The 14,228-nt window shown below is 46.7% G+C and overlaps 1 protein-coding gene across 1 annotated transcript; it reads left to right on the top strand.

Moving 5' to 3' along the window:
- The first annotated feature begins 5,433 nt into the window (after window positions 1–5,433).
- On the top strand, window positions 5,434–13,440 carry MRPS23 (mitochondrial ribosomal protein S23). The gene is made up of 5 exons (XM_044430049.1): window positions 5,434–5,562; window positions 7,394–7,570; window positions 9,591–9,668; window positions 9,773–9,896; window positions 13,047–13,440. The coding sequence occupies exons 1-5, from the start codon at window positions 5,519–5,521 to the stop codon at window positions 13,194–13,196; spliced, it is 573 nt and encodes a 190-aa protein (XP_044285984.1). The 5' UTR covers window positions 5,434–5,518; the 3' UTR covers window positions 13,197–13,440.
- Window positions 13,441–14,228: the final 788 nt, after the last annotated feature.

Below are 14,228 nucleotides of genomic sequence, written 5' to 3'. Positions count from 1 at the left end.
TTCCCCACTCAACGGCTCAAGTTCACTGGGCTGGCCTTGAGCAGGATGCCCCTTGCTGCAGGAAGCTGCATACCATTTCTTGCTCCTCGGGGAGCAAGATGTCTGCCTAATGGAGCTTCCTTCTCTATGTAAGCTTAGTTGTGGTGTGCAATTTCCAGCAGAGCCATAGAGAGATAAGAATAGAAGAGGAGCCATGCGGGGATAATGGAAAGGGTCAAATTGCACCAGGCTTTCTCAGCCATTCTTGTTTTCCTCACTAGCCGTGGAGGACGGGATCTCTCAGTTTAGGACCAGCAGTGAAATGCTGCACGCATTTATCTTCCTTGGGCTTGACCCTTTTGCAAAGGCAGCTGCTTATATTTTTGCCAGCCCTCTCATTCCCACTGGAATGCAGCCTTCGGAGCTTCTCAGAACTGAAAGAGGTTCCCCAACTCTGTGGTAACTGCCCAGCAGTTGCAACAACTCCTCTTCCGCCTCACAGCTGGTGGCAAGGAAACTGGGATCGCCTGCTCCTCTTCCCCATTCATCGCTGCTCCCAGCCAGCTAAAGTGCCTGCCAGCCAGTTACCGGTCTTTTTGCTCTCAAAGGACTGCGTCTTTGAAGGGCGTTCACCCAGATGAAACCATGGGACTTTTTCAGAGCAAATGTGTTCAGGATTGCCCTGTGAATGAACAAGGAATTGCAAAGACGTTGAACTCCAGGCTCTTCCACGTTGGCAATGTTGCCTTAAGGACAGGCCAATTTCCATTTCTGATGCAGAAGGTGGTTCTTGTGTCAGCCCACCTGTAATTAGAACAACGCAGATCTCTAAAGCTAATCGCATGGTGTTCCTACAGATGGTCCTCACAGAAAACAATTCGTGGAAATCGTGGAACTATGAAAAGACTGCTGGCTCCTTGCAGTAACCTTGGTGTAGGTGTTCCGGCACATGAATCAAAAGGGACTGTGGACAGCTGGTGGAATGCAAACCATACTGGGAAGCATTACATTTGCTGCCATCTGGTGGGTGCATCTGGAAAGTGCCAGCCTTCACTGAATTGTGTAAAAGATAATGTAAAAACCCAGCAAACTTGAAAATGCAGCCATATAAGACCATGAGGGTTTCCAAGCTGCATAAAAATACAGGAGATTTGTGGGAATAGATTCCCTGCATTATGTTCAGATGAACTCTTTTCCTCTCCTGGTGCAGGTCTGGGGAGAGAAGACTCCTGCAAGATTTTCTCCCAAGCCAGACTTGAGGCTCTGTGATTCTGGTCCATTCAGTTTTGCCTCTGCTGAACCAACCTCAAAGGGCTGTTGTGAGGATAAAATGGTGGGGGGACTGCCACTCTGAGGTTCTGAGAGGGTGGATAATATGACTAATCCTGAAATCGACACTGTAGTAACACATTATCTCCCTTGCAGTTTTAAGCTGCTCCTATGTTTACTTGCATCTCCCCTTCCTGAAAAAGGAAAAAAAAAGTTTTGACATGTTGGTTTTGAGTTTGCATTGCCCAATCTTATTATTTAGTCCCATATTCAATATGTAAGTCCATTAAATACATAAATACAATCAGTCAAAGTGTCACTGGCAAGAGTCGGCTTTAAAAACAAAACAGCCTTGATGCAGCTCCTTCCTGCATTGGTGAAATGTTTCACATGCACCCCAAAGTGTTGCTACCACGGATACTGCAATTCCAAGCAGGCCTTTTTTCTAGCCACACACGCACAGGATTGCACCACAGGCCTCCGAAAGCAATCTTAAAAGAGTCCCATTTTACCTTGCCATGTGTGGAAGCCAACAGAGGAGTAAAAGGCACTTTCCTTGAAAACAAGTTCCACGTGCTGTGGTGCCATGACCAGCGAGGCCCTGCCTCACGGACTGTACCTCAGGCAGCGGCCATGGTGGGAATTTAATGAGTGGGCAGATTTAATAGCTCGGTTCTTGATTGCTAGCTGATAAAACATTCTGATGAAAATAATCACCCGATTAAACACTCTTACATTCATACTTTTAAGGAAGCTACAACCAGTCAAGTTTGGCAGTTCAGAGGGGCTAGATGGAGAGAAGACAGACCTTCATCCTGGCACTAAAAAAGGCTGCTTGTGGTGTCGCTGCACCTGACACATTTCCGCAAACTTTGGGATATTCCTGGGGACAGCTCCTCCAGAGAGGGAGGAAGGACAGGAGAATTAAGAAGTTTCTATAATATATCTAAAGAGGCAACCTGAATGCCAACAAGCCAGCAAGCGAAGAATACAGTATTAGCTTCCCTCACCACCCCACGAATGTGCCAGATTACAAGCATGCCTTGGTAATGTTGGGAAATGTAGTCCAATGGACTAAGAGTGAACAGCTGTTTCCCCATCTTTGTCCTGGCAGGCACAGTGGATCCATCAAAACCCAGCAACACAGAAGCAAGCGACTCTGCACCTCTGAGACCCAACAACAGAGTGCCTTCAGCACTGGGCGAAACAAAAAGCCAAGAGGAAGAAAAGAACGGGCCATCAGTAACAGCGCCTTCTACCACTGAGAACGTTGCTACGAAGCACGCTAGGAAAGCTGCACAAACGTCCACATTTATTTATGTTTCTAGCAAGGCATCAAAGCTGACGGAAGCCTTGCCAGGCCTTTGAGGTTCTGAAGCCATCTGGGCAGCTTTCTTGGCCATATGGTCGGAGCTTAAGGACTTTAATTTGCGTTAAGTTGCAAGACGTGTGGAGCGGCGGCTGCGGCGCCTGCCCCCACCCCCCAGCTTCTGCAGATCTGTTCTCCTCCTCATTGGAAGAGCAAAGCAGCGGCTGCTCATGGCACTGCGTCTGCTCGCCTGTCCTTTTTGGACATGGCGCTGAACTGGGGAACGGTGCTGGTCCCAGCACAACCCGTTTGTGCTCTTGTCCCCAGCCCTGGAATGTGGCATGCAGGCAACAAACCGAGGAAGGTTTTGGGAGATCCTCGTCTTGGTGGTCACTTGCGGCCAGAGAGCAGAGATGCTGGGGCTTCAGCTGCTCTTCTACCATCTCCAGGATCAAGGGAGAGGCAGGTCCTGACCGTGTAGGGCAGGGGCAGCCCCGAGGCTCCTTTGCCCCCATCCCAGCAGGAGTCCAGTGACTGGTGCCCAACCAGGCCTGCCGTTGACACTGGCCCTGCTCGCAAGTATCTAGGAAGTAAATGGATGCAGGACTCCTAATCCATCCCTGCAGCAGGATTTCTCCAAAATCCAAGGGAAAGAAGAGAACGGGGAGTCCAGGGACAACACTGGCAGCTCCTGGGTTTGGAGAGCTCTCTTGCATCCTCAGCAGGGCGCCCTCCCGTTTCATCTGCCCTTCCACTTGCTTGTGCGACAGGCAAGTGGCAGTGAGCGGCGAGGTTGCCGCATCAGCTGGTCCTTTTCCTCTCCAGCGCCAGTGTCTGAGCCACAGTGGGAGGCAGGGACACAAGCAGGTTGCAGGGGCGAAGAGGAGGCGCAAACCCGGAGTGGCCCTGCGAGGGTTGGGACCCTCGGCGAGCATCCAGTTATACCTGCCCCCGGCGATGCGTTTGTTCCTTGCCTTTGTACCGAAGATGGCACTCAAGGTGACTTACTAAACCAGTTAAATCTGATTAAGGCAATCCATTAAAATGCAATGAATACCTAATTGCAGAACAAAAAAATTACAAAAAGAGCCTGTCTCTAAGTTAATTGTGTTTTTGACATGAACATTGTTCTTAGACCTTATGGATCAATAAACTAATTAAACCTTCCTCAGTCTGGAACCTTCTGACACTCTGGACTACAACTTCTTTCATGCGCAGCCGCTATGGCTGAGTTGATGGAGGGTGTAGTCCAACACATCGGGAAGGCTGAATTAATTGACTGGCTTCAATTCAAAGCTTGTGTGTGTGGGGGTGGGGGGGGTTACTGGCCATGTTTTGCCCCCTGGCCTGCTGGGTTGCAATATCAAACTTGGATAAGATCAACGAAACAGAAAGCCTTTTTCTTTCCCCCAGCAATTTTTCAGTTTCTGTTTCAAACCTGGTACTGCATTTTAAATTTTCATGCTGCCCCTCCATTCTTTTTTCTTACACTTTCTATTTTTTTACATTGCAGTTTAAGCTTATACATTTTTATATATTCTTTTTTATTGTCCTGTATTTTTTGCTTTTAAGGGTTTTGAAGTGCCCAGAGACTTTTTGTTATTGGGAAGTATAGAAAGATGATTAAATACTGATTTTTTTTTTCTGTTAGTGGCTTTGGGTTTCTTACAGAAAAGCAAAATAGGTTATGAGAGGAAATACTTATCAGAAGCCTTCCTATAAAATACCATATTCATACATCCTCCAGTATAAAATGTAGTCATTTCAATTAAATGTTGTCTACAGATGGGAGGAAACTAAGGCAAGCCAGTATTGCTTGCAATTTATTCCATGTCTGTGCAGTAAGGTAAGTTGTGCTCTGACTTATCAAGTCTGCCTCTAGCTTGAGATATTTCATCCAGTTGTTGACCTGGTTCACACAAACACAACAGGCCAGAGTACACCTCAACTATTAATTGAATTTGAGATGTTATTCAGTCATGAGCCATTGTGCTGTGAAAACTCACCTGTGCTAACAAACCATGGTTTGTTCAGCATGAACAGTCCATAGTTTACAGCCCCAAAACAAACCTCTTTGTGGGTGGTTCATGGTTAACACACCATGGTTTGTTCGTGTCACTGGGTCCACCCAACAACCCACCATTTATTGACAACATACAATCAACCTAGATTTATACAACAAGCTAAGCCCTGGCAGTTTATAAACCAGGGTGGCTTGTTACGGGGCCAGCTAGAGTGGTTTGTGTAGTGCCTGGCGCTGTCGTTATTTGTTTTTCGGCGTCAGGCTAAGACCTTTTTATTTAAACAATATTTTAATAACTTTTAATATCATCTATAGGTTTTAATTTGCAGCCAGGGTGAATCTGGATTTTATCTGTATGGTGCTTCTATTTTCCTCCTTCCTCCCCACCCTTTTTCCTTGCATCATGTCTCTTAGAACGTAAGTCTGAGGACTAGGGTCTGCCTTACAACATCCATCTTGGGAGCCTTCTGGCTAAAGCGATTTAAAAGAAGAAAGATTTCTTTTTAAATTCAGGAAGAGTGAGCCCTGTTGAACGCAGTGGTGCTCGCTTCTCTGCAAAGTAGGCATAGGATCATGCTGTCAATCACGTATCCCATGGCTGAGCCCCAATGCGGCAAACCGATCCCAGGCCAGAACTCAAAATGAAAAGCCAATTGTCTTCTCCACCGCCTCTGATTTCGCCTACGCGCGAACGGAGGGTCTCGCAAGGAGAAAACCCCCAGCCAAGTTGGCCGCGCTCTCCCAGCGATTGCTCCTGCCTGTCTCGCTAATCCGCTCTCCCCGCGCGTCGGTTTGCAACTGCTCCCCCTCCGCTGCGTCGCGGTCGCGTTCGTGGCCCGGCCGTCTCGCGAGACTTCATCCTTCCGTTTCCGGGTTGCTCGGGTTGCTAGGTTCTGTGCTGGGTTGCTAGGAGAGGCCTGGTGGAGGGCGAAGGCGCCATGGCCGGGAGCAGGTTGGAGAAGCTCGGCACCATCTTCACCCGGTGAGGGCGGTGCGTCCTCCGCTCGGCCCTTCGGCGGGCAGGGCCTGTGAGGAGAGGCGGCCGCGGGCTTTCCGGGGTGGCGGGTGTTGTGCGAGAACCGAGGGGAAACTTCTGGGCTCTGGGCTCGACGTGAGGTGGGGTATACGGAGGCAATGCATGAACTGGAGCAGCCTTCCCCACCCTGGCCTTCTCCAGGTGCTTTGACTTCAGTTCCCATCAGCTTCGCTCGGCGCCGCAAGTGGGCTCTGGAGTTGGAGGCTCCAGGTTAGGAAGGACAGAATCAGAACGAAGGTCTTGTTCTGCTTTCTGCCACGGACGCTTGCCAGAAAGTTACATGGAAGCACCCACACCAGAATGTTTCCATATGGTTACAACAATTCGTAAAAAAAAAAAGATCAAAGCCAATACAGAAACATAAGGGAAAAAATAACGTTTGCAAATTATAAGCCATTCAAAACCCGTTCAAGTTAAACCAAGTAGAAAGCTACTGGACAATTGCTCGGATAACCCACTCCCCCATCCGTGTAATTTATTTAATTGTTTAAAACGTTTGTATCCTGCCTTCTTTCAGTCAGGATCTCTTAAAATAGAATAAAATAGCAAAAGTCACAGCAGCACTTGAATAAAACGCAACCTACATTCTAAATTCTACATTCTAAACACAACATTCTAACCATTAAGATACTGGGCCAATAAAAAGGTCTTGGCCTGGGACCAAAAAGAATAAAAAGTTGGTGCCCGGCGCACCTCTCCAGAGAACAGATTCCATAGTTGAGGTGCTACCACTGAAAAAGCCCTTCTCCAAGTAGCCTCTCTCCTGTCCTCTTTCAAAGAGGGCTCCTGGGGAATGAGCGCAGCAGATGGTCTTAAGGTTTGGACAGATGTATATTATTATTATTATTATTATTATTATTAATAGAACGTTTCTATGCCGCCCCTTGCCGAAGCCTCGGGGCGGCTTACAACACAATAAAATACAATACAATACAAAAATAACAATATAAAATTAAAATTAATAATATAAAATAAATAAATACAAACGATATAAAAGAAGTTATAAAAGAAAAGTTATAAAAGAAAAGAAAAGAAGTCGCTCTGGCCAGATAAGTAAATATTGTTAACAATTAAAATGCTGCTTGAATAAAAAGGTCTTCGCCTGGCGCTGAAAAACAAATAACGACGGCGCCAGGCGGACCTCTCTGGGGAGCGCATTCCATAGACTGGGCGCCACCGCAAAGAAAGCCCTCCTCCGAGTACCTACCATCCTAATTTCTTTCACAGAGGGTTCCCGGAGAAGGGCCTCTCCCGCAGATCTCAAGTGGCGGTTGGGCATTGGGCATATATGGATGTACATGTTGTAGATAACAAGCTGAATCTCACAGGGTTGTTGTAGGGATAAGATTTAGAGCAGAAAGAGGAGAGTTATGTGAGCTGTTTTGACTTCTTTTTAAAAAGAAGGAAAAAGGGATAGGAATCAAATAAATAAATCATTCTCAGCAAATCGCTAGTAAGACTACTGTTTCAGAAGAGTGGTTTCTTCTTAGCCAACAATTGGTTTGATTCCACCCCCCACACACACCAATATTTATTTATTTATTTTAATATTTATATATCACCCAATTCCTGTAGGCTCTGGGTGGTTTATAAGAAATTAAACTGACATTTATTAATTTTGTAAGGTGATTACTGTATAGGCAGAAGGAAATAAGGAAAGGTTCAGAACTAACTGTCTCTTTTTGTGGTAACTTTTCTGTGTGTAGCTTTTAGTGGATGGCTGAGTTTTATTTTTGGATAATATTGTTTGCATTTTTCCTTCCCCCACACTGCACAGGATGCGGAACTTGCTACGCTCTGGGCTGGTACCTGAATCCAAGAAACCTATCTGGTACGATGTTTACGCAGCTTTTCCTCCATTGAGGGATCCAATTTATCGGAATCCTAATGTACGGATAATAAAAATTGAAGACAAAGTTCCTGCTATCCTGTACCCAGAGGATGAAATCAGAGCGTAAGTCCCCGCTACATAATATTAGAATGTGGAACTTGTACAACTAAATTGAGGGACAAGAGACTCAGGACTGACAGGAGGAAGGTCCTTCGTACAGCACACAATTAGCTTATACAATTCACTGCAGCCTCAAGATAGGGTGGTGTTCATTGGCTGAGATAGCTCCCATAGGCCATTAGACAAGTTTATGAACAGGTCTGTTGAGGGATAGTAACTAGAATGACACAATTCACTCTCTAGGGCAGTGAACTCCAGCAGCTAAGTGGGGGATGGGGTTTTCAACCTATACTTGGGGCCACTGTTGGAGGCAGAATACCAAACAACGTAGTGTTTTTTCTGATCCAGTAGAATTGCAGTTGTAACTTTGGACATCTCTCCCCAACCTTTGTCTGTATGTGCTTTGATGCCCTAACTTAAAGGCTTGGAGGTGGTTTCTGCCTCTTAGCAGCCTCTTGGCTTGCCTGCTGGATTTAGTGCTGCTTTCTGTTATTGTCACGTGTGGAACGTGTACTTTTTCTGAAGTAGGAAGCCATATATTTTATGATTGTAAGCCGACCTGAGATGCCATGCATAAGGGACGGCATACAAAAGTTTTAAATAAATAAATTTTTTAGTCTAAAGAAGGGGCCGTAGCTTAAGCATAGAGCTGCTTCTGCATGCGGAAACTTCCAGCTAGCCTTTCCGGTCCAAAGGAGCCGGTGTTGGAAAAGGCCTGTGCATGAGAAGATGGAGAGCTGTTACCTGCTCAGAGTAGAAAACAGGGGACTAGTGGGGCAAATATTCTGACTTGGTATGCAAAGGTAGGTTACTAAGAGCAGTGGAAGACAGACTCGTTGGTTGCTGATGTCTTTCCCTTTTAATCCTGAGCAAGTCATGGCTTCCTTGGCTGCAGAGCTGCATGGCCCCTTGAACTGAGCTGCTTGTGTGGGAAGCTGTCGTTTGGCGCAGAAACATTTGCCTCTTTCAGCTTGACTTGTCAGACCAAACACCTGGTGTTAACTGAGGTGTCCACAGGAATTCCAAGTATTCCTTGGAACAGGACTGCATAATCTGACTGTTCATCCTCTGCGTATGAGCAGGAAATGGGGCTCAGGGAATTGAGGCATATTTGTTTGAAGCGAGTGCAAGCATTTGGAGGAAGGTGGTGGCTGTGCCTTTTCTTGCCAGAATCTGCTAAACAGGGTAATAGCGCAGACTTCAATACACACCCACACATTTCATCTAGATCTCTGCCAGCCAACCCTACCCTCTTGTGCTGTGAGGACAAGATAAAATAAGAACCAAGCATGGCATAAGTGAATCTACAAGGCATTGTTCAGGGATGAGAACTGCAGCACTTTCTGGGTATCAGTGTGCTCATTTCTGCAGTCTGATGTCCTCGTGGCTCAGGAACAGGCTTGCGCTGATTTGCGCACGCCTTGCAGTGATGCAGGCCACTGGGTCATCCAGCCCAGCGGTGTTTAGGACCACAGCTAAGAGTGGGTGACTTTCCCCTTTTCTCAGTTACCCATTTTTTTTCCCTGTCCATACGGAAGGACAGAAAAAGGAAGGGACAGATTGTTCTTGCCAGTCTAAGCTGATTGTATGCAGGGGGCTTTAGAAATCAGTCTGTGAGCCACTTGAAGCGGTAGGTAGGGCCACTGGTTGTTGATCCTACTGCAAGTAGGTGTAGCGCACTGGATGGTTTTGGGTTAAGCTTAGGGGGACTTGGATTGACTTTCACACTCAGACAGGAAGCTGTGCCACTGACCTGTTGGCTTTACCTGTAGCTGCCAGGTGTTACCTTGGTTGACCTTGGAGGCTGTCGTGGGAAACAGGGATAAGTCTAAGGTATTGTTATAAAACCTGGGGTTTTATGAATGTAGGCTAACTTCATGCCTTTCTTTCTGAGTCTACAGAAACTGAATTCAGATTCTGAAAATGCCTTTGCCCTTTTATCAGAGGCTGTAAAATTTTTGCTGCCAATACTGTCTGACATACAAATCAGTCTTCACCTGAAACACCTTGTTTTGTCCATTAGGAAATTTTATGAAACTTACGGAAACACTCCAAGACCGTTTGAACTCTCCAGATTAAACTTTAAATCCACCTGCCAAAGGTAAGTGAACAAAATCCAACGTGAGGATTCTCTTCTAAAGCTTCAGTTAAATCATAGGAATTATTTTTCCTTTGCTTGCTGTTCATGCATGACTTGAATTCTAGGTTTGTTGAGAAATACTATGAACTGCAGAAGCAAGGGAAAGTGAGCGAAGACAGACTGTTTGAAGAAACAGGGAAAGCGCTCCTGGCAGAAGGGCTTCTTTTACGAAGAAGAGCGACAGGACCTGTAAGTATTACGCGAGCTGCTCTACAGCAGGCGTCTTCAGCTGGGCATTCTGTAGGTGGGTTGGTTTGCAGCGACCATGCTGGCTTGCAGGTCATGGGAATTGAAGTCCAACAGTGCCGAAGGGCAGTTCAATGGGTGCATGACCCAGAAATGGAAGGCATTGGAGGAGTCTCTTAATACAATCATAGACACGTTGTAAAAGAAATACTTGGTTGCAATTAAGCCAGAGATTCAGTAAATAGCAGAAGAGAAGAATGCCTAAGTAAATTCACATGCCCAACATTATAACAGAACAGAAGTTTGTAGAGAGTAAAAACGTATCTGTGCAGATCTCCTACAAAAGGGCTTGCCAAAGCCCTAGGGCTACGGTAGAAAAGACTCAGTGCCTGTGTGGGATGGGGGCAAACATGCTGGCTTCTGCCTTCAGCTGGGACCAGGGGCCACTGCGAGGCTGCACTCTCTGCATCCCAGGAATTTATTTATTTATTAAACATAGAAACAGAGCTAGTCAGAAGGGACCTCCTGGGCTATCTAGTCTGACCCCCCGGCTCCAGCCGGCTGCACTCATGACATGCCCACCATGTGCATGTCCAGCCTATCCTTAAACACCCTCACTGTTGGGACTTCAACCACCTCTCGTTTAAAGAACTTAAAGCAGCTTTCATCATTTCCTTCCCCCTGCTCTCAAACAGCAACGAAAACCCTGTGGGGTAGGTTGGGCTGAGAGTCTGTGACTGGTGCAAAGTCTCCCCCAGTTGGCTCCAGGGCTGAGTGGGGACTAGAACCCAGACTGCCTGAGTCCCAGTCCTGCACTCTTAACCACGACACCATACTGGCTCTCCCGGAATGACATTGAGGCGAATAGGATACCAGCCTAGTGGATCCATCAGCTGAGTAGGAGCAGCTGCAGGGTTCTTGCTTCCCTCTCCCTGCTAGAAAGAACACTCAGCCCCAGCTGCCGATAGATCTGAAGATTGCAAATGGAAGGAACAAGAGCCATCAGTTGCCGTCCAAGCAGGAGCACCAGCAGGGGAAGATCAGGCTGGCCCAAAGCGCCTTTAAATGCCTGCTTAGAGCCCACCACCTTATTCTGGCTTTGAAAACCTGCTCTCCCTCCTCTTCCTTTCCCCTGCACTCCCTGTCTCCTGTGTTTTTTGTCCTTTTCATTTGTAAAGCTGATAGCGAGACTTGTCCCTCTCTCTCGATTGAAATGAGCCACTTAGGGAGACAATTATTGCCCGATAAAACATGGGATGAAAGCTCAGTAAAGAAATACACGGAAACAATTTAGCCTCCACATAAGATAGTATTTTCAGCAAAGCTTCATTTGTATGTGTTTGTGTTAATACCAGAGTTGGTATGCCTAAAAGTGACGAGCGGAGATTAATTATCTTCCCGTGTAAGCTGATCAATAACGGGGCTTTAGGTCAAAGAATAAATTTACACCGTAATCCTTGAAATAGTCCTGATGTAAGTAGAGAGAGTAATGACAAAGATAAAATTATTTCTTAATAGTGTAAGGCTGCGATCCTGTATGTGCTTTTTTGGGAGTAAGTACCACTGAAACCAGTCAGGCTTGCCTCGGAGCAATACACAGGGTCTGTTTGCTCATTATATAAGCTATCTGCTGGATTTGGTTGTATATAATTTTTCCTTGCTTTACCTATTGGTGAGACAAGGCCATGCTGATTTTCTCTAGCCTCCTTTCTCATCCTTTAATCCGTTGGGCTTAACCTGTGTGCATAACAATGTACAGTGAGAGAGAAAATCCATTCTCAAGTGCTCTGTGCATGGCTGAACACAGCTTGCGCCTGTCGGCAAGCGTGCAGCGCGGCTTCTCTTCAGCTTGGTTCCGAACCCTCTTCTGTGGAGTGAAAGCTCCTTGTTTGTGATGAAGCCACTCTCAAGATCAGCTTGTCTGAAACCCCGAAACCTCAGTGAAACCGTAGGCCTTGCTAGTCAACAATTTTGTGGTTGATGCAAATACAGCCATAAACCTCTCCCCCATGACAGTTCTTTATTACAGCTTCCTCTAGGCTGTTTGGATTGCAGCTTCCATCAGCCCCAGCCAGCGTAGGCATTAAAGAATGCTGAGCATGGCCGTCCAAAACATCTGGAGGGCACCAGGTTGGGGAAAGCTGCCTTGTTGCAGCTAACTGGCAGTATTATCTTGCGTTGGACCACTGACTTTAATAAAAGCCTCCTTGGCCACCTCGCATTCTTAGGAGAACAGCCCAGTATCTCCAGTCCTTTCCTTTTTCAAACATGAATGGGGCACTGGTTTGCTTGCGTTGTTCCACACACGTTCCTGTTAATGCCCTGTTCTGCAATGGAAGCAGCTGCCGCTTGCCACAGGGACCTCTTTGCCACAATGCATGTTCAGGGAAGTGGCCATGGGTGACTCGTCGTGCCCCCGCTTTGCATGTTGAAGGCCCCAGATCTGGTTCCAGGTAGAGCAGAAAAACCTCTGGCCTGGAACTCCACGGTGTTGTCGCTACCGGTGAATGTCTACAATACTAGACCAGATGAACCAGTTCTCTGACGTGGTGTAAGGGGAAGGGGGCATGTTCTTTGGAGCAGCACAGGGACTGACATTTATTTAATTTATTTTCAAGTGTATGGGCCGCTGAATAGCCTTCCAAGCGCTCTCTAAGTGGCTAACAACATTAAAAACAGGCCAACAGTACAGTTATAAGTACAGGTGGAAGGAAGGGGGGGGGGGGCTGTTGGTAGCATGGTGAGCATTACAATCAGGTGTTAAAGCCAGGTTTTGAAAAACCTCTCAAAAAAATATCCCAGCATTAGCCTTTCAGTCGGCCTGTGGACTAAGAATTAAACCAGACACTGGAAGAAATAAGCTTCCCTTGACATAAACAGAGCTTTCCTTTCAACACAGATAGCAGGGCCAGTGCCTGAGAGTCAGGTCAGGACCTCAGTGGGGTTGGTGGAGGGGGGTGAAACTTCTTAAAAGTGAATTCTTAATTCTGTGAATCGTCAGGATTGGCCTTGCTTAAGTGGCCTGTGGGGTATAGAGGAGACGGGGGAATTTGCTCCAGCGCCTTCATAAAGATCTGGAGCTAAGCTGACTCTGATCCTCCCCTTGGCTTCACTCTTACGTACCAGGGCAACTCATTTGCTTCTGACCTACAGGTAACAAAAAGGGCTCATCCAGAAGCCCAGCCCCTGAACCCTGCGTTGCAAATGAAGTTCCACGGGATCCTGGAGGAGATGGTTGACCCTGTGCCAGAAGAGAAGTCCAGTCCCATAGGAGAGACAAATGAAGGACCCTTGCCATCCTAAAGACTGTGCATTACTCAGCCTTCGTTTTAAAGCACTGAATGCCTAGTCCATGGCTTGTCACCCTCTGAACTGAGAGATGCTTGCAAAAAACAAAACATTGCCAACACCGTCCATCTCGTATTTCCTACTTGTCGTGGAAGGATTGAGAACTATACACTCAGGCATGCTTTGGCTTGGAGGCAGTTCTACACACTGAAGTACATGTTAATAGTGATGCATCCAAGAATTAAAAACTTCCTTCAGATCTGTTTCTTGCCACGGACATTTCAGCTTTCAATGATGGAGGAGATAAACAGCTTGTGGAACAGGCCAGTCACGGAGGCCGCAATCCTGTGCACAGTCACTCGGGGGATAGTCCCACTGAACTGAATGGGGCCGACTTCTGAATAGCTGTGCGTAGGATTGGGATGCAAGTATGTCGGCAGTTCATTTCAAGAGAGTTCAGCCTGAAGTTTAGTTTGCAGCCAGCTCTTCTTTTTATTGTCCTCCTTTTCATGAGCTCTAGTAAGGGCAGAGCTGGCAGTTCCGTGAGGGCCAAGCGATACAAGACAGGCTCAGCGCAACTGCTCAGTCATAAAGCTCAGCAGGTGCCCTTAAGCTAGTGACAGTCTCTCAAGCCAGCTTCTGGTGAAGATGAACCACCAGGTGAACATTGCCCTTAGAATAACTTGAAATCCAGCTGAATTGGCAGCACAGCAGGTCCAGTTTGGTGCAAGTTTAACAGCTTGCTGCTCTTCTTTCCACAAGTCAGTGAGTACTTATTTCTTGCAACTTGTCTCTTCAAAGGCTTTGCATAAAGTTAAGGACAACCAAGTTAAAAGCAAATGGGCCAGGAAGCAGGGCATTAACAGGGAAGATAAAACCAGAACCAAATAACTGCTGGTATTTTTCCAAGTGAGACCAGCCCTGTTTCTCTGCCCTTGCACCCTTTAAGTCAAGGTTGAGAGTTTTTATGCACCAAACTTGGCTAACCCAGCCTTTCCCAGCCTAGTGCCCATCAGATGGTTCGTGTCCCAGTTCCCAGAATTTCTA

Source organism: Varanus komodoensis, unplaced genomic scaffold, assembly GCF_004798865.1.
Source record: "Varanus komodoensis strain SLA01 unplaced genomic scaffold, ASM479886v1 scaffold20_1, whole genome shotgun sequence".
NCBI lineage: Eukaryota > Metazoa > Chordata > Lepidosauria > Squamata > Varanidae > Varanus > Varanus komodoensis.
The sequence above is the reverse complement of the archived record's forward strand: the minus strand, read 5'-3'. Positions and strand labels throughout refer to the sequence as shown.